The sequence below is a fragment of the Chelonoidis abingdonii genome, chromosome 2 (genome assembly GCF_003597395.2).
Source record: "Chelonoidis abingdonii isolate Lonesome George chromosome 2, CheloAbing_2.0, whole genome shotgun sequence".
NCBI lineage: Eukaryota > Metazoa > Chordata > Testudines > Testudinidae > Chelonoidis > Chelonoidis abingdonii.
The window spans coordinates 238,595,639-238,623,086 of record NC_133770.1 but is presented as its reverse complement, the minus strand read 5'-3'; the positions used below and the strand labels follow the sequence as shown (position 1 = coordinate 238,623,086).

The 27,448-nt window shown below is 43.5% G+C and overlaps 1 protein-coding gene across 5 annotated transcripts in view; it reads left to right on the top strand.

Annotated features, from left to right (window-relative positions):
- Positions 1-1,184: 1,184 nt before the first annotated feature.
- PDE7A (phosphodiesterase 7A) overlaps positions 1,185-27,448 on the top strand; it is a 165,710-nt gene continuing 139,446 nt past the window's right edge. For 2 of the 5 annotated variants that reach the window (XM_032804105.2, XM_032804106.2), the window contains exon 1: positions 1,189-6,914. In XM_032804105.2, coding sequence (XP_032659996.1) covers positions 6,777-6,914 — 138 coding nt within the window. In that variant the 5' untranslated portion in view covers positions 1,189-6,776. Of the gene's footprint in view, positions 6,915-27,448 lie in introns of all 5 variants that reach the window. The other 3 variants (XM_032804103.2, XM_032804104.2, XM_032804107.2) reach the window with 2 other exon arrangements.

The following is a 27,448-nucleotide window of genomic DNA, read 5'->3' as shown; positions in this document are numbered from 1 at the left end:
AAATCTCAGGACTGCAAGGGAGCGGCGCCTCCCTTCAGTCGCTGTCCTCCGCAAATTGCCCTGCTGCCTCTGGCTTATATTCCTTCTTAGGGCGCACTGGACACTCTCTCTTCCAATGTCTTTCTGTACCAAAATAATGACAATCACCACTTCTAATTCCTTCTCCATGTCCTCTGCCTTTCGCTGCACCTCCTCTTCCCCTTCCATTCCATCCACGACCTCTGCCTCTTCCCTCAGTCACTGCTGCTGCCAACAGCGACATTTGCTCCTTTATGTCCCTCTGCCTTTCCTTCCTTCTCTCTTTTTCTTTCTTCTCTTTTCTCACATTAAACACTCTAGTAGCAATGCTAACGACCTCAGGCAAACTTTTCCTTTGCATACTGTCTGGATGCTCTCTAAATCTCTTAGCAATATCCTCCGTACATTGTGACATGAAAACCATTTTAACCATCTCCTTTCCATGATCAGTTTCAGGATTCAAATTACCATGCTTTCTAATTTCACAGATCAGTTGAGCACAAAAGTCAGAGGGGTGTTCATCTGGATGCTGAACACAAGCAGACACCTTGCTCCAATTTGGAGTAGCCTCTCCTGCTTCTCTAATGCCACTCAAAATAGCTTTCAAAAATCTGTCCAGCTGTACCTTGCCAGCTGGAGTGTCAGGATCCCAATTAGGGTCAGTAATTGGCCAAGGAATGTCCAGATGACCTGCAGATTTTCTTTTACTTTTTGTCTTTCATCTTCTGTCATGAGAGTATCTAATAACTGATAACATCTGCCCAGGTGGGGACATGAGTGGAGAAGATTGTATGGAACATTCTTTCCACTGCCTCAGGATTGTCCCGTAGGCAACGCATAGTACGTTGCCAATTAAGCAAATCTGAAGTTGCAAACGAGGATGGGTAAAAACCATCTGATGTCCCCCAGCAATCAGTGGAACCGGAAAAGCTCTTAACGGGGATTGTATTGTCAGGTCTGTCTCAAAGACATTCTCCCCCATGGATTCAGATTCCTTCTGAATTTGAAGAAGACTGGCTGAAGACTGGGCAGGGGGGATGAGACTGACTGATTTCTCTGAAGATGAGGGAGTACCACCCTGAGCCTCCCCTTGATTCTCCTCTGTCCCTGAACTGTCCCTAGCCCGCTCTTGAATGCTTGCACTCCGCAACACAGGGGGAAGAACAAGAATAAAATCGTCCTCCTTCCGGTGTGGCTCTGGGGCATATGGTGGGGGATTTTTACAGGAGTTCTCCATACAAACAGCTTCAATAGCCACTCGTCCCTCCATGGGTTTATAATTATACCACACAAACAAATAATTCATTTGTCCCAGTCTAAGATCAACCAAAATATCCCGTAAGGAGTTCATCCTATCTGTGGAAAAGGTTCCACACTCCGGACAGTCTCTAGTCGGGGACAAATGAAAGGGAAATGACGGCCATTGGATCCGACACAAATCTCTCATCTTAGCCTTGGACAATCCGGCCGTCCTGGATATATCCTTCCAATCTCTCAGTATGAGAGATAATCGGGCGTCCCCCGGGCATTTACTGCCACCTAGTCCCATTTTCCTGTACCGAGTGCTCACCTACCTAGTTCCCGTGACTCCTGCTCAAAGGGCAGGTGGACGTTGCTGGATTTAAATGGGCTCAGGCTGGTTCGTGAGATGACACCTTATCGCCAGCGTGAGATCCAACTCCTAGGCAAGGCTCCTCTCAATCGAAGGATGTGCACTGCTTTGCATTTGGAGACGGACCCCCTCACCGGAGAGTCAGACGGGTCCCATCTGGGGTGCCAAATCTGTCGGGGTTATCTTTATCCCAGACTTTTCAGGTTCGTTGTCTGACCGCAAGAGACAGGCAGCCCAGCAAAGTCCCAAATCAAGTTCTTCATTGATGTGTGCACACACACAACAAAGAACAAGCCCTTTTCCCACACAGAACCAGCCCCCCTTTCTCTTCAGTAAAGCACAAATTTATATAAGCAAGTTTACATCACAGTTAAAAGCATTTAATTGCCTGCGGTTAATTAACGGCACCTGGTGAAGCATTTGATTACAAAATTCATGGCCTTGAGCAGTTCCTGGCCTACAAGCCGCTTCCTTATCAGTACTGAGAACTTTTTTATCAGTACTTCCCAAGCTTGAGTGCAAGGGGGGAGGGGGGGGTTAATCCACCCAGCTCTTGCTTGCTGACTGAACTCACCCACCTTCTCAGCCCCCCTTTTGTTCATGCATCAAGCGTGTGATCACCTGCTCAGCCTATCCTGTGGGCCTTCGGACTCACTCTAAAGCATCCTATCTATCATTGTGAAATCCTCACTTCTGTATTGTTTTTTATGTTTATTTGCATGGTCTCTGTCTGGTTCTGTGATTGTTTCTGTCTGCTGTATTATTAATTTTGCTGGATGTAAACTAATTAAGGTGGTGGGGATATAATTGGTTAGCTAATCAATGTTACGATATGTTTGGCTTGGTTAGGTAAATTTTAGTAGAATGATTGGTTAAGGCATAGCTAAGAATATTATTATATAAATTAGGGGCAAACAGGAAGTAGTTGGGATTTGAAAATAAGGAAAAAGGAACTTGGATTTAAGCTTGCTGGAAGTTCACCCCAATAAACATCGAATTGTTTGCACCTTCGGACTTTGGGTATTGTTGCTCTCTGTTCATGCGAGAACGACCAGGGAAGTGGGAGAGTGAAGGAATAAGCTCTCTAACAGAGGCTTTTGTGTGAGGGAAGGTCTTCTGGGGAAAACAAAGTGGGACAGTCTGAGATCTGAAGGGTAGCGGGCACCTGTGCCTGAGGGGTTTAGGGCAGCCTCCCCCATTCCCCTCTGTTCCTTTATAGTAGTCTCTGGGACCCATTCTGTTCATTTCCAGATCCTCCCCCCATTCAGCCCCCTTCAACTCTCACTTGCCCCTATTAGTTGCTGATTCTGCCTCCCATCTGGGGCTTACCCTATATTGGGCTCTAGAGGTGACCATATTTTATAAACCAATCTGAGGACACACAGGGGTGGAAGCAGAGCAAAGTAGCTAAGACTGAAATTTAAGTTGTGGAGCATAGCAAAGCAAATTTTTTTTAGCAGCTTATATTTTAACAGTTGCACATATAAATGACAAATACAAAACAAATATGCACATAATCACTGTGGATGTGACGTTATTAAAGAAGTGAATTCAGACATCAGTTCCAAAAGATACAGAAACACCATTCAGGAATGTGAGTTTTCTGTACCACTGTCCATATGGACTATTTAAAGAATCTCTTTTGTTACACCATTGACAAAGCCATTTATTTTTCACAGATTTATCAATGAGTGCAGTGTTACCTCCATATTTCAGGAAAACCAGTATGATGACTTTATTGCTTCTGCTAGTAGAATCCACCTAGAGATTAACCTCCATCAACCATCACACAGCCACACAATCGACAATAATGTGGATATAAAGAGTGCAATAATTTAAACGAGAATTAACAGAAATGAGATTCACCACCTAGTGGCACATTATAAAACTACAAACACAATGGTTTTAAACAGTTTATATGTATAGTAATACAAGAGAGTCCGTTTCAATTTTTCTGAGTTCCCCCCAAATGACTAGGAGATAGAAATAGTTTATAGATGGAAAACTCCCACCCCTGGACCCACATAAGAAATTGTACTCACCAGTATTCCTGATGCTGGCAGCACTAAAAAAGCTGTATTTCTCTGATGAGTGTATTTGTTTTAGAATTTTAATGTTCTTGCTCAGTTTGTTGAAAAACTCAAGACAGGGCAAACTGAAGATTGTTTTGACAATGAGAATGGCTTTCACAATGTCAATGTTGCACCTGGATTTTTCTGCTGTCTACAAGTCATTCATGACAGAAAACACCCTCTCAACTGAAGCATTACTGCCAGGCAGGCACCGGATCAGTTCTGCCATTTTTTTAAATATTTGTGTGTGGTACTGAGGATTCCCTGAAATGCTTGTTTACTTCATCCCATCTGCCACATACTGTGATAGCTGTAGTTGTGTCATTCCATTCACAGTTTCCCTGTCACAAACGCATTTAACAGAGTTACTTTATCAAACAGTGCATCCTTGTTAATTGTCACGTTCTGGCATTTCTTCAGCAGTAACTCAGCTGCTGTTTCAGTCTCAGATCGTAAAGGAACTTTCTTTAAAAGCAGACACTTCAGATCTCTCAAATCATCTGTATGCTTTCCCCATGCACATATGTATTTTACGGCTGCACTGAGGAAAGATCTTGACACATTAAGGTAGCAGGATTGCCTGCTTCTTCTATGTCTCTAAGGGTATGGCTACACTAGTACTTTACAGTGCTGCAACTTTCGCACTCAGGGGTGTGAAAAAACACCCCCCTGAGCGCTGCAAGATACAGCGCTGTAAAGCCTCAGTGTAATCAGTGCCGCAGCACTGGGAGCGCGGCTCACAGCGCTGCAAGCTACACCCGTAGAGGATGTAGTTTACGTGCAGTGCTGGGAGACCTCTCTCCCAGCGCTGGTGCTCCGACCACACACACATTTCAAAGCGCTGCCGCAGAAGCGCTTTGAAATTTCAAGTGTAGCCATACCCTAAGTCAGAGGTCTCCAAACTGGGGAGTGCATGGCTGGGGCCCAGGCCAGCCCCCATGGGGCGCAGGGAGCACCATCCAGCTCTGCTCCTGAACCCAGCCCCTGTTCCACTCCCACCCTGCTCCCAATTGTGGCCATAGCATTGGACCCCTTTTCAGGGCTGGCTCCAGGCACTAGCATTCCAAGCTGGTGCTTGGGGCGCCATTCTGCAAGGGGAGCAGGTAGTTCAGGTAGTTCATCATTTGCCTATGGAGCAAAAACATTTGCAACTATTGCTTCACACTTTGGAGTTGCTGAATTTTTTTATTTAAATTGGAAGTATAGTCCATTAATTTGAAGCTGTGATTACGTCTAATAGTATGATATGCATATATTCCTTCTTGGAAAAGCAAAGTCATACTCACTGTGTTTGCTCAACCTTTGTGAAAAAATTTGGTAACACAAGTTGAACTAGCATGTGCTGTCAGAGCAGCTTTGTGTTTAATGGCACCTTCTTGTTCTTTTATAGATGTCCTACCTCCACTCAAAATGGAAAATACTGCCTAGCATATTTAATGTAATACAGATGTTTCTTTTCCAGTTGCTCATAAATATGGAAAACCCTTTGGAAACTGGGTTGTTAAAGCAGCATTTATGGTTTTTTGACAACTCCATTTTCACTTTACACTGAATCTCAACTGTGTTCTATGTCATACAGCATTCAGCCATCGTCGTAGCCATGGCAACTCCAGTAGTGCTGTACCATCTATATCATAGCTAATAATAATAACAATAGACATGTTCTGGGTATTTCTAACTATTTATGCATTAGACATATTAACCAAATAACCAACATAAGAAAGGGTCTTTGCATCACAACACTATTTGGGGATAAGTTTTGTGAATCGGGAACTCTTCTGGGGACACTGTTTGCCTACGGATACAGTACCTCAGTCAGGGACTGTCCCCAGAAAACAGGGACCTCTGGTCACCTGCCAGGGCAGCACCTGCAGCTCCTGCTCCCAGCTCAGTGGGTTGCTGTTTCTCACTGGAATCATGCAGGCTTGAGAGGCTGCAGAACACTGCTGACCCCCGAGCTGCTCCCTATCTGGCTGGTAGCCCTGATGCCCGCCTGGTGGGGGGAGGGTCTCACGTGGAGCCGCTGCCCGTGTTAACGTCACACCTCCGAACTCGGGCCTGGGCCGCATATCGAGAGCACGCGCGCGCCTGCGGTGATATTAGAAGGGCCGCTACCACGTGCAGGAAACGATCTTGTTCTCTCTTCCCCCTTCACCAATGGGGGAGCGGCCCTGACGCTGCGCTCGGGAGGGGCTAGGCGCGCGCTCCACTTGCAGCCCTCCCTAACAGGGCAGAAAGATTCCAAGGCGCGAAAATATCGCGCAGGCGCACAAGAGAGACGAACTGGCCCGGACCGCACCGTTCGCCTCCAAAACATCCCCCCTCCCCGCCGTTACGTGATGACGGCTTGTGCGTCGCGGGCATACACACACGTACAGAGTCTGTCCGGCTCGTGCCTCCTCCTGGGCCACTACGCTCGGAGCTGTTCTCAGTGGGGGCGGCACAGGCGCAGGATCCCTCCTTCCCACGGGCTCCACCCCCACCCTCGGCTCGCTCGGGACCGCAGCGCCCCGACCCCTCCCGCCCGGAGCGCGCGCCGCCTCCTCGTGCTGGACAATAGCAGGACCGAGTGTGTCTCACCCAAAGCGGTCCCCCGGGCACCAGCGCCCACCTTCATGAGCGCCGCCGGGACGGCCCGGCTGCGGGGCTAGCAGTGACAGCGGCTCCCTCCGGCAGCAGAGGCAGCGGCCGCGCTGCGGTGCTCGGCCCGGGACTCGCCGCCTCCTTCCTTGACAGCGCTCAACTGCCGGCCCCGGCCCCGGCCCCGGCCCCGGCTCCCTTGCGGCGGCGGCGGCGGCTGCTGCTTAAGGACCCCTGCGGGCTCCGGGGAGGAATCGGCCCGCCCAGACGCGACTCTTGGGGGCGGCGGAGGGGGGAAGCCTGGGGCCCGGCCAAACCCGACGTCGGGGGGAGGGAGGATAAAGCGGAGCCGGGCCCCGCTGTGTTTTAATTGCTGGGTTTAGCTCTTCTGGCACGTTTGCCGCCCCGGCCCCCCATTGCGCTGCGGCGATTCCTGGCGCAGGCAGGTGCGGCGGCCGGTGCCCTGGCGCGGCTCGGAGCTCAGAGTCTCTTCAATGGAAGTATGTTACCAGCTGCCGGTGCTGCCCCTGGACAGGCCGGTCCCGCAGCATGTCCTCAGCCGCAGAGGGGCCATCAGCTTCAGCTCCAGCTCCGCGCTCTTCGGTTGCCCCAACCCCAGGCAGCTCTCTCAGGTAAGGCCCCCGCCGGCCTCCTGGAGCTGGCTCGGTGACCACCCGGGTCAGTCCGTCACGGTTTACACCCTTAACGCAATCACTAGGCTCCGCGTTCCCCTCGCCCCTGAGCTGGCTTGGGAGGTCACTGGACTACACACAGTATTACACACTCCTTTTCTCTCGCAAGACCTCCCACAACCGCTTTACTCTTTCATCGGACTACACTCTGTGCTCCCCACCAAGATACCTCAGTCACTTGGACTCCTTCTCTCCATCTCTTCCTCTGCATGGGGACTTGTGTATTTGTAGCTGCATATGTTGCTTCTTGCAACGATATCTGCTACCATTTAGAGAAAGTGGTGCCTGGAAGCTGATAACATTCGCGTTTGTGCCCAGTTTTGGTCGACATTACAAATGTGCAACCAAGCTTGGAAGCTTTCTTGAGCTGTTTAAGGTTTGATGGCAACAAACTACCTTCCTGTTAAATTACCCCATCAGTAGCCTATTCATTTATCACTTCAAACACCTATCCTGATGAAAAGAAAATACTACCTATATTCTATGTTTCCTGTTGCTAGTTACCACTGATAATATCTTTTCCTAATTGATTTCAGAGCTTGCAGTAAATTCTTATATAAGTGGCTTTCCAGAGTCAAAAGAACAGGAGTACTTGTGGCACCTTAGAGACTAACAAATTTATTTCAGCATGAGCTTTCGTGAGCTACAGCTCCCTTCTTCGGATGCATAGAATGGAACACACAGACAGGAGATATTTATAACATATGCAGGAGGAAATGAAAAGGTGGAAGTATGCATACCAAACAGGACGAATCTAATCAATGAGAGGAAGCTCTCATCAGCAGAGGAAAAAAAAACCTTTGAAATGAATAATAAGAGACCTTAGATTAGGTGTGAGCGACATACTTAACAATAGGGAAATACGATTCAATTAGAGTAAGACCCAACGTTCCAGTCCTCGGTTTGCCTGAGTTTATTGTACCTAACTTGCATATTAATCGAGTCAGACAAGTACTCTCATATTGGCAGTCTGTTTTTGAAGTTTTACTTGTTGCAAAAATGGCCACTTTCGATCTGTACACTTAATGAATTAGAGAAGGTTGAAGTTTCCACTGATTTGTTAATGTTAGGATTCCTGCAATGTCAGAATTTGTTTCTCATTTATATCTTTTGCGTAAGACCTAGTCCGGTTTGGCCAATGTACTGGCATAGGGCATGCTGCAACATGATGGCATATATCACTGTTGGTAAGATGTTGCAGGGAACGAGCCCCTGATAGGTGTGGCTGATAAATCGTGAGCCTTTGCTTTCTTTAGTTATTTTCAACCTAGTAGGAACATTCTTAATCTTGTTTTCCTTCCTCAACAAAACAAAAGTTTTGATAGGCTTAATTTTTTTCATTGAGCAAAGTGTAGTATTGCAGAGGTAAAAGTAGTAGTAAGGAAAACATTGCTGAATAAATATAGAAATTTCTCCTCTTTTTTTTTTTTTCTTTCCCTGTAAGAGTCAAGCCTTAAAGGTCTAGTTGCAGTAAAGACCCAAATCTTTGCTTTTTAATTCTCATGGCATCTTCCCTGTGCATGTTAAAAGGGTTTCACAAATGAATAACGATCAAGAGTAAACAAAAATTTGCTTAAGAGACTTGTTTTATAAAAAACAATATTAAATACAGGTATATGAGAAAATTAGGTGTCATAAGGTTAAATTCCCAAACTGAACCTTAACGTCTAAATTTTGGGTACACTGCATGAATTCCTTAACTTAATTACCAAGCTTGGATCGGATAGGCCGCTGCCACCAACCTCAAAAATATACGTGTTTGGGGCACTCTTACTCCAACCCTTCCCTGGGGACCCCAAGAACCCAAATCACCTTGATTCCTTAAAACAAGGAGAAGTAAAGCCATTCCTCTCTCCGCCCATACCCAGACTCCCTGAGAGAGACAAGTAAATCCTGGCACAGAGAAAAATTAGCCTCTCTCTCCCCTTCCCTCTTCCCCACCAGTCCTGGTTTAACACCACTTCCTGGGATGAAACAAGGAAAGAATCAATCAGTTCTCTAAAAGAAATTTCTAATAAAAGAAATCTCTGTTAAACTTCAAATGTAAATATTACAGGGTCCTATAGTTTACAGACCAAAGGAAGAACCCTTCCTCCAGTACCAATACAAATCAAATATTCTCAGCAACTTACACATATAAAAGTTAACCAAGCCAGATTCACGGTGTGCAAACAGAGTAAAACAATTAAAAGACATAAATCGCCTGTTCTACGTACTATTTGAACAGAAACTTAGAGAGCCTGTAGTAATGTCTGGTCCCTCTCATACCCACGAGAGCAGGAAAAAAAAAAAAACAGAACAAAGGACCCATACCCAAACTTCCCTCCACCCAGGGTCGAAAGTATCTTGTCTTCTGATTGGTCCTCTGGTCAGGTGTTTAGTTCCCTGTTTGTTAACCCTTTCCAGGTGAAAGAGACATTAACCCTTAACAATCTGTTTGACAATAGGTTTTCCTTTCTACTGATTCTTTTTGTTTCTATCAATATACTGGTGAATTTTTCCTGCAAATTGTGATAAACAGACCTTTGCATTTTCAAAAGGACTTTATTCAGACTTCAGAGTGGAATTATAATAGAAAAGGTAAATATGTTTTAGTTGCTGACATCTAAGGGTTCTGTTTAACATTTTGATCAGGATGTTTGAGTTGTGTTTAGGTAACTTACTAATTTTCCCTGCCCCCTCCCCACTTAAAACACTGTCACTTGTTTGCTTCTCTTCATATATTAAAAGAAAGCTGAAAGCTGCTTTCCTGTCCCTTACCAAGATGGCTCTAGTTTGTGCAAGTGCTTTTGGAGAGTAGAGTTGCTGGTCTCTTTTTGTTTAATAGCAATTACGTCTGTCAAGTGATTAAAAAAAAAAAAAATCACTATTAAAGAATAATAGAATATCATTTATTTAAATGATTTTTGATGTTTTCTACATTTTCAAATATATTGATTTCGATTACAACATATTACAAAGTGTACAGTGCTCACTTTATTATTTTTTATTACAAATATTTGCACTGTAAAAAAACAAAATAAATTGTATTTTTCAATTCACCTAATACAGATATGGTAGTGCAATCTCTTTATCATGAAAGTTGAATTTACAAATGTAGAATTTTATATACAGAAAAAATCTGCATTCAAAAACAAAACAAGGTTAGAGCCAGTATGTCCACTCAGTCCTACTTCTTGTTCAGTCAGTCGCTCAGACAAACAAGTTAGTTTACATTTGCGGAAGATAATGCTGCCTGCTTCTTGTTTACCATGTCACCTGAAAGTGAGAAGAGGCATTCACATGGCATTGTTGTAGCTGGCATCTCATGATATTTACATGCCAGATGCGCTAAAGATTCATATGCCGCCTCTTGCTTCAGAGGACATACTTCCATGCTGGTGACGCTTGTTTAAAAAAATAGTGCATTAATTAAATTTGTGACTGAACTCCTTGCGGGAGAATTGTATGTCTCCTGCTTTGTTTTACCCGCATTCTGCCATATATTTCCTGTTATAGCTGTCTCAGATGATGATCCAGCACATGTTGAAAGTTTTCTTAAAACGAACACAGCAAATTTGACAAAATGCAAAGAAGATAGCAATGTGAAATTTCTAAAGATAAATACAGTGCTCGACCCAAGGTTTAAGAATCTGAAGTGCCTTCCAAAATCTGAGAGGAATGAGGTATGGAGCATGCTTTCAGAAGTCTTAAAAGAGCACACTTTAATGCGGAAACCACAGAACCCAAACCACCAAAAAAGATCAACCTTTTGCTGGTGGCATCTGACTCAGATAATGAAAATGAACATGTGGTGGTCTGCACTGCTTTGGATTGTTGTTGAGCAGAACCCGTCATCAGCATGGGTGCATGTCCTCTGGAATGATGGTTGAAGCATTAAGGGACATGTGAATCTTTACTGCATCTGGCATGTAAATATTTTGCGACGCGAGCTACAACAGTGCCATGCAAACACCTGTTCTCACTTTCAGGTGACATTGTAAACAAGAAGCAGGCAGCATTATCTTCTGCAAATGTAAACAAACTTATTTGTCTGAGCGATTGACTTAACGAGAAGTAGGACTGAGTGGACTTTCAAGCTCTAAAGTTTTACATTTTGTTTTTGAATGCCCTAATAGCAATGCATTGTTTGTGGGGTTTTTTTTTGTGTGTAGGAATAGTGTTGTTAGTGGGATGAAAGGAATACACAAGTTAAGAATTATGTGGAATTAAACATAAAGAGAATAGCTGTAAGGAAACAAAGTAGGCCATTGTTTGATATAATGTTGATTGTATCCATTATGCATGCAGCTTAAAGGAATGCAAATTTCTTGTTTGTATGAAAAATTACTTTTTTATTGTAATTCTCCAATCAACTCCTTTTTCTATAATCTTAGTAATAACTGTTTTGTCACTGATAGAGTTGGCACCTTTTAAGGAGTAGAGATTGAGAATATTTTTAGATTTATTTGTATTGCGGTAGCTGCCAAAGTCTCCAGCTTCAATGCCCTGTAATTATAGAATGAGTCTCTTGCCTGAATAGCAGGGGTGGCTTTAGCCAGGGTCAATGAATGCAGTTGCGCCAACAGAAATCAAGCCTGGATCAACCAATGCACACAGGATCCCCTTTTCAGTTTGGTGCAGTCACCCCTCTGTTGTGACTTGATGAGGAGGAATCCTTTCCAGACAGGCCCCGCTAGAGCAGTGGTGGACAACCTGCAGCCTGTCAGATGGTTTACATTGATCGTACGCAGGCACAGCCACCCACAGCTTCCATAGGCCAGGAACGGAGAACCGTGGCCATTGGGAGCTGCGAGTGGCTGTGCCTATGAATGGTCAGTGTAAACCAACTGTCTCGCAGCCCGGCAGCGGATTACCTTGATGGGTTGCAGGTTGCCCACCACTGCTCTAGAGCAATTTGGGACCCTGGTACATCATGTTCATTGGGACCTCACCCCCTCCTATTTCACTTTATTTATTCAGACGTTAATAATGTTGCCTCTCCTTCCTTCCCCCCATCCCCAAGTCCTGCCTGCAGGGACACAACTCCCCACTTGGGGTTCCAAACACCAGTAAACTCCATGTGGGCTGGGAAAGAGAAGACTTCTGGGGGCTGTCAGTTTCCAGAAGCACCAGAGCTTGCCCAGTGAGCACCATTTGCAGAAGTAGGGCAAAGAGTGAGGCACATTCACATGCCAGTCTGCAGACTAACTTTTATGGTTTGAATTTTGGGCGTAATTATCTGTTGAATGCCCTGACTTCTCTCCTTCTACCTCCACTGTCATTTTTGCTCTCTCCATCCTTCTCTCTTCCTCCTTTATGTTTATGTTTATTAACTCTTCCTCCTTTTATTAATACCATTCTTCTCACCCCTCATTTGTCCCCATATATTTTAAAAATTGAAATAATGAAGTATTTGGAACCATCAAGTTGTTCAAGTTTCTTGTGTGGGATGACTTCATCTTATTATTGTTACTCAGGTCTTTTCCCATATTCTCTTCCTCCTCTTTGTTGCACCCACTTAGTGTCAAATTTAGTTAAGTGCTGTGAGGCAGAGACTGTCTTCATATGATTTTATGCAGTGCTAAGCAAAATGGAAACCAATCCTGATTGGGTCCTTTGTGTGTTATGGCCACTTTATTATGATCATATGACATTCTTCAAATTTCCTAATTTTAAGTGTAAATTATTTGTGCATATGTCTTGAAATTTTGGTATTTGCTACTCTTTGTAAGGATCATGATTACTTGTTTCATGGACCTAATTGTTCTCATTGCCTGCAGAAAATGTGAGTGGTTAGATTAGTAGATTAAAATCTTCATTAATTTCAGTGCAATTTGGCTACAGTTAACAAAAATCAATTCTGTTCTATTGTCTTTAGTACCTTTTAGTCATGGGCATAGATAGTAATACCAGGTTTTATGCCATGTTTCAAAGGAAACTGGTTTTAATAAAAAAACAAACGAACCCCAAACTTTTAGTTGTAAAGTAACCTGCTTCAACCCTAAAACAAGTCTGTAGTGAAACAAAATTTTAACTCATTTCAATTTGATATATTTGTCTTGAATATTCAAAATTGCTCAAATTAACTGGAATTAGTAATATTTATAATTGGGGTAAGTAAAAGATGATAAACAGAACAATCCTCCTCGTTATGCTAGATATAATTTTTTTTCTGAATTCTTACTCCGCATTTGACTGTTTCAAAAATTCCCCTTTTATTTTAAGAAAAACAGAACAACCTTATCTATTAAGTAATAGCGTAGTCTTTTCAGATATTTGAGAGAAATGAAATGGAGGCAAGTTGGGTAACAAACATTCAAAAAGTCAATACAGTAAAATGCTTAGTCTGCTAAAGAAATTAGGTGACTTTCTAGTGTCTCAAAAAGGCATCTTAGTTTGTTCTCCCATGCTGCCCATCAGGCATGGGAGGAGCTCCCAACAGACATCTGCAAAGCCATTTCATTGTTTTTCCTTCAGATTTCTTCTTAAAACTCTCCTTGGCTGTGATGCCTTCCAAACATAAACAAACTACCCCAGTTAGACAGTGGTATGGTGATTTGGGGAACCTACATACAATTTATGAATTATTGTTGATACTATGAAAACTGCTGCATCACTGAACACCTCTGTGTAAATGTGGAATCTACCATTGGCTGGTAAGGGGTATGTTTTCCCCAGACCAAGGACAATGGAGAGTTGTCAACTTTAACGGCTACATTCTGACAACACAATAGTTGCATTAAAGAGTGTTCCTGAGCTGGGAAATCAATTTGGCTAAGTTGGTCTGCAGGAAGGAGATTTGGAACAGTGAAAAGTTATCAAAGACAGAACAAAGAAGCCTGGTGTAGAAGAGGGGCATATAAACTTGGGGGCGAGATACAGGAAGGTTGGGCAGGACAGAGGAAGGGAATGTATTGGCCAAGATTAGAGGAGGCCAACTAGAGAGAAGGCTCTGTGTTTCAGAGCCCAAGCCATGCACTACAACAGAAGGACTTTGATGACCCCCGATGACACTGACCACAACCTAAACAACGCCCAAAGAGCACTGAGGAAATTGAGGCAGTGAAATGTGTATAGGGTTTATCTATTTTTATATAGATCTGTGTATTTCTCACGCTATTAAAGAAAGAACAGTGCTGTGTATGAGTCCTGTGCAAAGGCTGTATGTGTTATATGCTACATCTTGTCCTGTACCCCCTGAGATAGCTAAACTGTAACCCAATTTCAGCACTGGTTTCAGAGTACTGGGTAGTTGGCCATATATCCTAAACTCTTAGGATGGAGTGCTAGATGGAGGATGTGTGTGTACACCAAACCAGGGGCAAGTGATTCTGTTCAGACTCTGGGATCCGGCATATGGATCCCCTCATAGTGGTCTGGAAAGTGTCCAGCAGAGGGAGCTTATCAGGGCCTTGACAAATGATTAGGAAGTTGGTATGCTGACACTGCTGTCCATTGTGCTGACTAGCATTTGTAATTGTTCCCTTGTACTCCCCCATCTGTCTGCATCCGAATTCTGTCTCTTCTCCTATATTTAAATTGTAAGCTTTGTTGGACAGGATCTGTCTTTTGTGCAGTGCCTAGCTCAGTGAGATGACTGGGCTTCCTGGGTACTACTGCTCGCGCTCTCTCTCTCTCTCTCTCTCTCTCTTATATAGTGTGTGTGTCTTTTCTGGCAAATGCTCCTAACATCTTCTGGACTAGATGAAATCTATTGTATCTGTATAGTCTTCTCTTGTCCTCCCCCCAAAGTCATTACATATGCAAATGTGGCAGCTAACATTTGAAATGTCTCCAGCTCATAAATGAGGAACACTTATTTAACTCAGTTCTGTATTACTCAAGCTCTTAGTAAATTCTGATGCTATGAAATTACAATCTTAAATACTAGTAGAGGCTGCCATCATAGTATCTGAGCACATGAGACATACATTAATTTATCTTCTCAACACCCTGTAAGGTAGGAGAGCATTATCCCTGTGATGAGTTCTGTCACAGAGACCCCCTTGAGGCTGTCACCTGACATACTGCAATTACCTCTGAGCCCGTTTTCCACTGCCAGCTTGGGATTCCAGAACCCTGCCTTGCTGAGCCAGACATGCTAGCCTGCTGCAACGCAGACCCAGGTCTGGTCCACACCTCCAAAGCTGCGGACTTTAACCAAAAACTGCTCAGCAAGTCACCTATCTTCAGCACCCAGACACCCAGCTCCCAATGGGATCCAAACCCAAAATAAATCCGTTTTACTCTGTGTAAAGCTTATACAGGGTAAACTCATAAATTGTCTGCCCTCTGTAACACTGATAGAGAGAGATGCACAGCTGTTTCCTCCCCCAAGTATTAATCACTTACTCTGGGTTTACTAATAAACAAAAGTGACTTTAAGTATAAAAAGTAGGATTTAAGTGGTTTCAAGTAATAACAGAACAAAATAAATTACCAAGCAAAATAAAAACAAAACACGCAAGTCTACGCCTAATACATTTATGAAACTGACTGCAGGTAAATTTCACCCTCAGATGTTCCAATAAGCTTCTTTCACAGACTAGACGACTTCTTAGTCTGGGCCCAATACTTTCCCTGGTACGGTTCTTGTTAGTTCCAGCTCAGGTGGTAACTAGGAGTTTTCTCATGACTGAAGCCCCCTTTGTTCTGTTGAACCCTCTTTATAGCTTTGGCATAAGGCGGGAATCTTTTGTCTCTGAGTCCCCACCTCTCCTTCTAAATGGCAAAGCATCCAGTTTAAGGTGGATTCCAGTATCAGATAACATGGTCGCATGTTCTGTGAGACCCCAAGCCTACATTCTTTCCGGCCTGACTCACATGAACATAGGAAGGCTTAAGGTATGGCTACACTTGGAATTTCAAAGCGCTGCCGCGGCAGCGTTGTGGGAGTGCTGCTGCAGCAGTGCTTTGAAGTGTGAATGTGGTCAGAGCGGCAGTGCTGGGAGAGAGGTCTCCCAGCGCTGCATGTAAACCACATCCTTTACAGGTGTAGCGTGCAGCGCTGAGGCTTTACAGCACTGTATCTTGCAGTGCTTAGGGGGGTGTTTTTTCACACCCCTGAGTGCGAAAGTTGCAGCGCTGTAAAGTGGGAGTGTAGCCATACCCTTACAAGTAAAGAGTCATTTACAACCGGTTGTCCTAGTCAATGGGAGTCATCAAGATTCTAAACCACCATTAACGACCCACACTTTGCATAATTACAATAGGACTTCAGAGTAATACTTCATATTTCTAGCTTCAGATACAAGAGTGATATATTCATATGAATAGGATGAACACACTCAGTAGATTATAAGCTTTGTAATGATACCTTACAAGACACCTTTTGCACAAAGCATATTCCAGTTGCATCATGTTCACACTTATAAACATATTTCCATAAAACATATGGAGTGCAACATCACAATCCTTATTTTACAGATGAGGTTTGAGTCACAGAGAGATTAAGGGCTTTAAGGGTTTAGTCTTTGTTTTTTGAAATTCTGAATACTGTTTGTCCTTGATCTACACTTATAGTTAACCCATGTTCTATACTATTACATCTGCACTCATTGTTGAGAATGGGAGACTTGTAGTATACGCAAGGCCTTGAGTGAATTGTGCAAGATCATACAGGAAGCCTTCATTAGAGCCTGGAAATTGAACTCAAAACTTCTCAAATTCCATTCCAGAATTATGCACAAAAATCCTTATAGGTGAATTTAGAAGTGTAGTTTATTTAATTAGTCTGAGAATGTGAAGTTTTCAGCATTGTTCTATTTGTGCCAGGAATAACTGCAATGTAAGCAAGCACCCAAGGTAATTCAACAAACCTCCATGCCAAAGACATTTCAAACATTTAATTACAAAAGTATTGTCATAATTTCAGAGACATGATTCCCATCTGATACTTAATTACATTATAAAATGTAGTAGATTCTAACTGCAGGAAACTTGCAGACAAGCATTTTGGTTCATATCCGGTCCAAAAATCGCTTCTGTGGTTGCTGCTTCCTTTTTCAAGAGCATATTGATGTCTCTCCTGCAATCTTAGAATGACTAAGACTGACCCTGCCCCTCTTCTGAGGGAGAGACATATGTGCAATGGTAGTTGCATATGTGTCTCTCACTCAGAAGAGGGGGAGGGTCAGTCTTAGTCATTCTAACTTATGGGACTAAGGTCAGGGAAAGGATGACATAACTAATCAGACTTAGGTCCCCTCTTTGTACTACTGAAGAGGAGTCGTCTTTTACCTGACTCTTTAGTTATCCAAAGAAGAAGCTTACAGGGGCCACAGCCTGAAATAGGTTCTCCCTGGCTAAGCTTCAGATAAATACCTGTTATATTCCGAAAGGTGGCCATGTAGTCCACAGAATTATATTGCTACTCCTTTTCCCACCAAAAATGATTTGTTGGGGGAGGGAGGAAGCTTCCTCTCCACCATTAGAATTCCCTTGCTGCAGACCAAGCTGGGGGAACTCCACTACCAAAAGCTGAAACCTAATTGCAAAGAGTTAAAAAAAAAAAAATTCATACCCCGCTTAATATCAAGGAGGGAGAAGAACACAAAGAAGCTGCTCCAACCCTAAGAGAAAAAAAACAAGATTGGTTAGGGTAGGCACTTACAGATGAGAAGTTGGGTGGTGACGCTGTTCCTGTAGAAGAAGCTCTTGTGTATGCAGTCTTCTTCCCAAGAAGTTTTGGGAACAATTTTTAGTCTTTCTTCAGAATAGCACACAATAAGAAGCATGGCTAGATATAAACAAATTACTTCTCAAGGAATTCCCCTATATTTAATATGCAGAACAACTTTACTCATTTTGCAATTTTTAGATTACAAAGTCTTTTACTTAGTGTATACTTTATAGTATTTGCAGTCTGGGAAAGGACTGGGATATTCATGACAGTGGTCCTGTTTCTGGCTTTAGGCATGCAGCTTGATATATTCTAGATCGTATAGTTAGGATTGAAGGCATGAGGGTAGAGATTTCAAGCTTGTCATGTGCAAACTGTTGTTTCCTTTGTTTTTAGGTTAGGTCACTGTGCTGATGAATGAGATTATCAACATTTGGGAGGGCATGATGTTAGTATCTTTTAAAATTAAGCCCTTGTGCTGGTATCTTGTTAACTGTTACTTTGTTTTAACTCCATTTTTGGGTTGAATGAGAGGTTTGCAGCAAAGCAACTTTCACAATATCAAGACACTATAGATTTCCTGGAGCAATGTCGGTAGAGTTCCATGCCTGATTATGGTATAAAAAGTGCAGTGGTCATGCTAGTTTAGCTCTTTCTAGTGTGGACAAAAATCTAGTCTCCATGCAGATTGTTTTTCATTCCTAGTCTTTCGAACTGTGAACTCTGGGGTATTATTGACATCTATGAGCCCTTGTAATGACAGACAGTTTTCCTTAGGTGGCTTGGGTCTTGCTTGTCAGCACAGATCTAGAGGGTAGTTTTGATCAATTTTTCATTTATAGTAAGAGTGCTGTCCTGTAAAATACTGCAAAGTTCTGGACTGGCACTCCTGTTCAATTTGTGTTTACAGAGCCATTGGGGAGACAGTAGGACCTTGTGACTTAAGCTACACTACTTGCAGTGTGATGAATGACGGTATCATTTTTCACTGGGCCTAGACCAGTGATGGGCAACTTGCGGCCTGTCAGGCCAGTCTTCTGGCTGCCCGTGAAACAGTTTACATTGACTGTCCATAAGCACAGCTGCCCGCAGCTCCCGTTGGTCGGGAATGGCGAACCACAGCCACTGGGAGCTGCGGGCAGCTGTGCCTGAGGACAGTCAATGTAAACAAACTGTCTTGCAGCCTGTCAGCAGATTACCCTGACATGCCTCAGGTTGCCCACCACTGGCCTAAACTGTGCATTTAATCAGCTTTCCTGAACAGACAGCAGTTTGGATGAGTAAGCTGACTGAACCTTGGTCCAGATAAAACAGGTTATTGGTTGGATTAAGAGTGCAGGGGAAGCACCAGTAGAAGTAGTCAAATTTATGTCTGTTTGCTGAACTGAAGGAGATTCTAGCAAAGTTACTCTTGGGGGAATTCTGTTACCTGTGCATGTGCAGAATTCACATCCCCTGCAGATTTTTTTTTCTTCTGCAGAAAATACATTCTGCCAGACAGGCACTGCAGTTATGCCTTTTGCTCACCAGCGGCTGCTGTGGGGCCAGAACAGAGGGTAACTGGCTCACAGGTCATAGCAGTCAGCAGCTGATAGGGAGGACAAGAGGCTGCATTCCTCACACTGCCCTGCCCACATGTCCGGCCAGGTGAGGAGGCACTGGATGTGGTGGGGACAGATAGAGTGGGGTGCACTGGGTGATAGGGAGTCGCACAGACTGGGATTCAAAAAGGCTAGTGCGTGAAGGCTGAATGGGGGTGCAGAGCCACATGGAGATGGGGGATGGCATAGCGTGGGTGCAGGGACAATGGGGACGGAGGTGCATGGGGCGGGGGGTAACTGGGGGTACAAAATGGGGAAGGGAGGTGCGTAGGGTGCAGGGACACAGGCACATCTACCCCTGTCCCTAACTGAATAGGAGAGGCTAGGGGTCAGCCAAGGTCTGCATGGGGGAGGCTCTCCAAATTCCTAAAAGTCATGTGTCCCCCTCTCTGCTCCCCCCCCCCCCCCGCCGACCTCCTAAAATTCTGTTCCATACTTCTCCCACACACACCCAACAACCCCCAGGTTCATTACCAGGCTCCTTCCTGGCAATTACTTCCCTTTCCCTCAGCTCCTCTGTTACCCCTGACTCCCCCAAGCTTCTGCACTGCTTCTGAGGGGTGCGGGAAATATGTTTCTGTCTTGTAGTTTACATAAGAATGGCCCTAGTGGGTCAGACCAAAGGTTCATCTAGCCCAGACCAAAGGTCCATCTTCTGACTGGATAGTGCCAGATGCCCCAGAGGGAATGAACAGAACAGGTAATCATCAAGTGATCCATCACCTTTTGCTCATTCCCAGCTTCTGGCAAACAAAGAGTAGGGACACCATTCCTGCCCATCCTGGCTAATAGCCATTAACGGACCTGTCCTCTGTGAATTTTAGTTCTTTTTTGAACCCTGTTATGGTTTTGGCCTTCACAACATCCTCTGGCAAGGAGTTACACAGGTTGACTCTGTTGTGTGAAGAAATACTTGTTTTTGGGGGTTTTTTTGTTTTGTTTTTAAACCTGCTGCCTATTAATTTCATTTGATAACCCCAAGTTCTTGTGTTATGAGGAGTCATAAACAACACTTCCTTATCTGCTAGAAAGTAGATAGTTTAAATGTATTATTACTTAGAGTTCTGTATTAATATACCTAGTAAGGAATGTATTTGTCTAAAAATATTTCCTGAATCTTTTTTGTTGTCTGTATTGTTACAGACATACTTGTTGACAGGTATTTTTGAAATAAATAGGCATGATTATGGAGTGTTGTTTTGATATATAGAATTTTGCAGAATTTTTAATTTTTTGGAGAGAATTTCCCCAGGAGTACAAAGTGTACTTAGGTTTGTGAGTTGTGCATCTCAGGATCCAAGATGGCCTAGGAAGTCCACATAGTAGGAGTGCCCAACAGCTATTTTTCCCTCATCTGTGTTTAACAATAAGGTTATAACTTTCTTTCTAGATGAGTGAGGAAAGAGGGTCCCATGGTTAGGACACTAACCTAGGGCTTGGATTATAGGGTTCAGTTCCTTGCCTTGCCCCAGATTTCTGTGTTACCTTGTACATATCACTTAGGCTATGTATAAACTGCAGACCTTACAGCTCTACTGCTGCCGCTGTAAGGTCGCCCACGTAGCCACTCTATGCCAGCAGAAGAGAGCTTTCTCGCTAACATAATTAAACCACCCCTAATGAATGGCTGTAGCTATATCGTTGGGAGAACGTCTCCTGCTGCCATAGTGCTGTCCACACCAGTACTTTTGTCGGTTGGGGGTGTGTTTTCTTCTTCACATCCCTGACCAACAAAAGTGCCAACGTAGACAGAGACTTTGCCTCTCTATGCCTCAGTTCCCCGTCTATAAAATGAGGATAATACCTGCCTACCTAGCGGGTGTTATGCGCATAAAAACATAACAGATTGTGAAGTGTTTTGAGATCTACTGATGAAAAAGGTCTATGAGAGCTTGGTATTATATGATTTATTATGATCACTACTGTTCGGCCTGGTCTACACTATGCGTTTAAACCGAATTTAGCAGCGTTAAACCAATTTAACCCTGCACCCATCCACACAACGAGACCCTTAATATCGATATAAAGGGCTCTTTAAACCGGTTTCTGTACTCCTCTCCGATGAGAGGAGTAGCGCTGAAATTGGTATTGCCATGTCGGATTAAGGTTAGTGTGGCCGCAAATTGACAGTATTGGCCTCCGGGTGGTATCCCACAGTGCACCATTATGACGGCTCTGGAAAGCAATCTGAACTCGGATGCGCTGGCCAGGTGGACAAGAAAAGCCCCGCGAACTTTTGAATTTCATTTCCTGTTTGCCCAGCGTGGCACTCTGATCAGCCGGGTGGCGATGCAGTCCCATATCCAAAAAGAGCTCCAGCATGGACCGTATGGGAGATACTGGATCTGATCGCTGTATGGAGAGACAAATCTGTTCTATCAGTTCTCCGTTACAGAAGACGAAATGAGAAAGCATTTGAAAAAATCTCCAGGCTATGATAGACAGACGCCACAGCACAATGCTGTGTGACAAGCATAACAGAAAGCGAAAGAATCAAATGGATGTTCATGGAGGAAGGAGGAGGTACTGTGGACTCCAGCTATCCCATAGTCCCCACAGTCTCCAAAAAGCATTTGCATTCTTGACTGAGCTCCCAATGCCTGTAGGGTCAAACACATTGTCCGGGGTGGTTCAGAGTATATCTCGTCAATTTACCCCCCCTCCCCTCCGTGAAAGAGAAGGGAAAAAAATCGCTTCTTAACTTTTTTCAGTGTCACCCTATGTCTACTGCATGCTGCTGGTAGACGCAGTGCTGCGGCACTGAACAGCAGCATCCTCTCCCCTCCCCTCCCTGGTGGCAGACGGTACAGTACAAAATGACTGATAGCCATCCTCATCATCCCATGAGTGCTTCTGGCTGGCCTCGGTGAGGTCGGCCGGGGGCACCTGCGTAAAAATAGGAATGACTCCCGGTCATTCCCGGCAGATGGTACAGAACGGCTGGTAACAGTCTTCATCATAGCAACTGGGGACTGAGCTCCATCAGCCCCACCTCGCCCCTTCATGTCTAAAGAAAAGATTCTGTACTGCCTGGACTATCGTAGCAGCTGAAGGCTGCCTCCCCATCATTTTATCTCACCAAAAAGTCAGTGTTTCTTATTCCTGCATTCTTTATTACTTCATCACACAAATGCGGAGGACCCTGCAAAGGTAGCCCAGGAGGGTTGGGGGAGGAGGGAAGCAACAGGTGGGGTTATTGCAGGGGCACCCTCTAGAATGGCATGCAGCTCATCATTTCTGTGGGATCTGACATGGAGTGGCTGTGCTCTCTGGTACACTGGTTCTCTAGTACGCTTGCCCCATATTCTAGGCAGGACTGACTCTATTTTTAGATAGAACATAAAGGAGGGAATGACCAGGGGAGTCATTCCCATTTTTGTCTTTGCGCCCCCAGCCGACCTTAGTGAAGGCCAGCCAGGAGCACCCATGACAGCAGCAGACGTTACAGAACGACTGATAACCATCATCTCATGGCCAGTTTACAATGGCATGGCAGACTGTACAATAGGGATGGTAACCGTCTCTGCTACCTTGCAAAGGCAAATGAATGCTGCTCTATAGCACTGCAGTACCGCCTCTGTCAGCAGCATCCAATGCACATACAGTGACCAAAAGGCAAAACAGGCTCCATGGTTACCATTCTATGGCGTCTGCCAGGGCAATTCGGGGAAGAAGGGCGCGAAATGATTATCTGCCATTGCTTTCACGGAGGAAGGAATGAGAGACGACACTTACCCAGAATCACCCATGACACTGTTTTTGCGCCATCATGCATTGGGATCTCGACCCAGAATTCCAATGGGCGGGGGAGACTGCGGGAACTATGGGATAGCTACCCACAGTGCAATGCTCCAGAAATCGACGCTAGCCTCAGTACATGGATGCACACTGCCGAATTATTGTGCTTTGTGTGGCTGCGTGCACTCCACTTTATACAATATGTTTTACAAAACCAGTTTATGTAAAATCGGAATAATCCTGTAGTGTAGACGTACCCTTATTCTCACCTTTGTTGTACCAGAATAGATTATTGTAATGAATTCTGCTCTGTGCTATAATTGAAGACTAGATATTCCAGTTAACACAGAGTGCAGTTACCAGCTGCTTTAATAGTGTCTTGCATGGATCACACTGCACCTGTGCTCATTGATCTGAACTTGCTTTTCAGTTTTCCAGGTGCATTTGAAGTGTTCGTTTTAGCTTACAGGGAGCTAAGTTGTTTGGGCTCTAACAACCTTGATTTTCACTCTTGCAGTACTATGACAATATGAGATCACCAATGCTCAAGCTAAAAGCTTACACATGAAGGGAGCTTGTGTGGTTTTTTTTTAATGATGGGGCCCTTGATTCAAATTTATTTTCATCTTAACAAAATTGGTTTGAGCCAAGATGTCTGTGTTCATTTGCCTATGCACTGAATAAAGCAGAGGTCTTGATCACATACTTTTTTCACATGTAATTGAAAATGGTCATAATGCCAAATCTCTTAGTTCTGACTTAAAATGCAAGCACGCAAGGAGGCTGAATTAAAGTTGCATGGGCAGCCTTAATTTTGACACTTTGCAACTTCTGAGTATTTGAATTTACACCAATAACATTCTTTTAACATAGTCTTTTGTATATAATATGGTATGAAGAAGTAAAAGGTCAACACAAACATTCTGTTTCCTGTCCTGTCTTTGGTGCAAAATGTCACTGTGCTTGGATAGTGTTTGTCGAGAGCTCCAGCTCTTTATTAATTTTCTCTAAATTATTTCAAAGGTTAAATAAATATCAGAATTCTAAAATGAGTGTTTGGCATATGTTACTGAAAAATCTGTCATCTCCTTAAACTTAGGTAAAAATCACAATTTAGCATCATTTTGAGACCCCTTGACAACCAGATTTTGTTCCTTCTTCACAGTGATGTTTTCCAGTGGAATGGTATGCTGCTTCTTCCACTACATAAATGGTGTTCAGGCTATGATCATTTCTTCTTGCTGTTCTTTCTCATTCTCTTGCTGTGGTTACCACTGCTTATCTTTCCAATCATTTATTTTTCTCCAAGAATGTAATGTATGAACTAATTTTTTCTTTTGTTTTGAAAAATTAACTTCTATTTCAGACCAGAGCTGTCACTTGTTCATGTTCTGTTTCTACCCTATGCCTCTCTTCAATTTTCTTAACTTTTTATTCTTATGCACCTTCCCACCCTTCCTTCTTCCTTGATTGTCTGTTATGTAACTCCACTTTACTGATTTCTTTTTATTCTTTGTATTCTGTGAGCTGCAAAATGTAACTTGTCAAAATCGTGAGCACAACTGAGCAATGTAGGAGTGAGGTGTGGAAAACTGCTTTGGGTGGGGGTGGGACTCAGCACAGGAGAGTTGGAACATGTAAAGATGGAGGGACATGAGTGGACTATGGTATGTAGGAAAGTTGGGGTAGCTGAGACAAAAAATACCAGCACAACTGAGTTTGTTACTCTGCAGGTCACATACTAAAAAAAAAAAAAAGTTATGCTGGGCAGATATCTGTTAATTTGGGCCATAAATAGGGTGCCACCTTAACTCAGAATTTTTTTTAAAGATTTCTTTTTTTCTGTTGCAATGTTCCTTGACAATTGTTTCCAGTTACAGATTGTTTATAGTATAGGTTTCGGTGAGATGATATTAAGAATATTTAACAGAAAACTCCAGTTTCTTTACTTCATGAGAGAGTTTTTTTCTCCCCACAAGAAACAGTCATAGCATTTTGATTAGAGCCCTAATTGATTGTGATGCTATAGAAGTTATCCTGTTGTTGTGTTGCTGAATGTCACCAAACCTGTATGCTCTTTGCCATAAGGTTGTTACACTGTTGGACTTCAAATGTTTACACTGAGGTGAAAGCTAAAGGGTGTTTAAATTACATTTTCTGTTGGGCATTCTTTGAAAGACCGTGAAATAGATATGAGCTATAAAAGGGAAAAATTAGTGGTACTCTTCATAGGTTGGTCCATGGATAAACACCACCCACTTGAGATGCCACTCATAAGAATGACCATACTGAGTCAGACCAGTGGTCCATCTAGCCCAATATCCTGTCATTCAACAGTGGCCAATGCCAGGTGCCCTAAAGGGAATGAACAGATAATCAAGTGATCCATTTCCACTTCTGGCAAGCAGATGCTAGGGACACTTCAAAGCATGGTTTTGCATCCCTGCCAGTATCCTCCATGAATGTATCTAGTTCTTTTTTGAACCCTTTTATAGTCTTGGCCTTCACAACATCCTATGGCAAAGAGTTCCGCAGGTTGAAAGTGCATTGTGTGAAGAAATACTTTTTCTCACACAGTTCTTGTGTTATGAGAGCGTAAATAACACTTCCTTATTTACTTTCTCCACACCAGTCATGATTTTATAGGCTTCTGTCATATCCCCCCATTAGTTGTATCTTTTCCAAGCTGAAAAGTCCTAGTCTTATTAATCTCTCTTCATAGGGAAGCTGTTCCATATCCCTAATAATTTTTGTTGCCCTTTTCTGTACCTTTTTCTTGCTGCTTTCCTTTATGCTGCTGGTGAGGGTCTCAGCAGCAGCAGCATGGAGAGTTGGGAGAACCAGACCTCTTTCCTCTGCAACAGATTCCAGCTCTTCCTGGGGGATTCCCAGGCTAGCTGGAAGATATCCCTACAGCTTCTACTGGGTCAGCCTCAAGGCCTCTTCCCAGTGGGATATGCCTAGTAGAGTTCCAAAGGAAGCCCTCCCAAGGGGCATCCTTTATCAGGTGCTCAAACCACCTCCATTCCAGTGTGTGTGTGTGCATATATAATATATATTTAAGCATGGGGCGACTACATCTGCACATAGTATTCAAGATATGGGATCATTATGGATTTATATAGAGGCAATCTGATATTTGCTGTCTTACCACCTATCTCTTTCCTAATAATTCCCAACATTCTTTTAGCTTTTTTGATGGCTGCTGCTGCTGCACATTGAATGGTCATTTTTAGAGAACTATCCACGATGACTCCAGGATCTCTTTCTTGATTGGTAACAGCCAATTTAGACCCCATCATTTTATATGTATAGTTGGGATTATGTTTTCCAATGTGCATTGCTTTGCATTGATCAAATAAACAATATTTAAATAGGGTCAGAATCATGGTATTGAAAGAAATCCATAGGGTAAGATTGGTGTTCTGTCTGGGTCTGTGGTAAACAGTGTATATTTAACTAATACATTGCTGCTGCTTTTCTTTTAACAGTGCATTTGCTTTTTAGTTTTTTGAAGGCTTCTTTTCCTTGTCTTGTACGCAAAGTCTGTATGTCAGTATTTTTCTGTAAGCCTTCCTCAACATTGTAATTGCACCTTTTATTTTTGCTTTAGTTGAGTGATATCCTAAGTTTTTCATACTCATATCTATTGTACCGTTTAACCTTTTTCTGCTTCATTTGCTTGTCTTAACGTTGAATAACTTTGCAGTAAACTCATCAACCCACTCAGTTTTTTTTGTTTTTGTTTTGTGTTTTGGTGGTTTTTTGTTTTGGCAGAAGACTTGTCAGATCTCATCCACCATGTGTTGTGGATTAAAAATGTAACACATTATCAGACTGTGATATTTCTTGTGTCTAGACACTGGATACAATTGGTGGTTTGTTTTTGTACAATGCTAGTATTTTTTTTTTGTAAAATAAGGGTATGTCTACACTATGGGATTATTCCGATTTTACAGAAACTGATTTTGTAAAACAGATTGTATAAAGTCGAGTGCACACGGCCACACTAAGCACATTAATTCGGTGGTGTACGTCCATGTACCAAGGCTAGCATCGATTTCTGGAGCGTTACACTGTGGGTAGCTATCCCATAGTTCCCACAGTCTCCTCCGCCCCTTGGAATTCTGGGTTGAGATCCCAATGCATGATGGTGCAAAAACAGTGTCGTGGGTGATTCTGGGTAAATGTCATCACTCATTCCTTCCTCTGTCTGCTGTTGCTTTCACAATCATTTCACACCCTTTTTTCCCCTGGATTGCCCTGGCAGACGCCATAGCATGGCAACCATGGAGACCGTTTTGCTTTTTGTCGCTGTCACCGTATGTGTACTGGATGCTGCTGACAGAAGCAGTACTGCAGCGCTACACAGTAGCATTCATTTGCCTTTGCAAGATAGCAGAGATGGTTACCAGTTGTTCTGTACCATCTGCCATGCCATTGTAAATTGGCGATGAGATGACGGTTATGAGTCATTCTGTACCGCCTGCTGCTGTCATGGGTGCTCCTGGCTGACCTTCGCTGCAGTACTG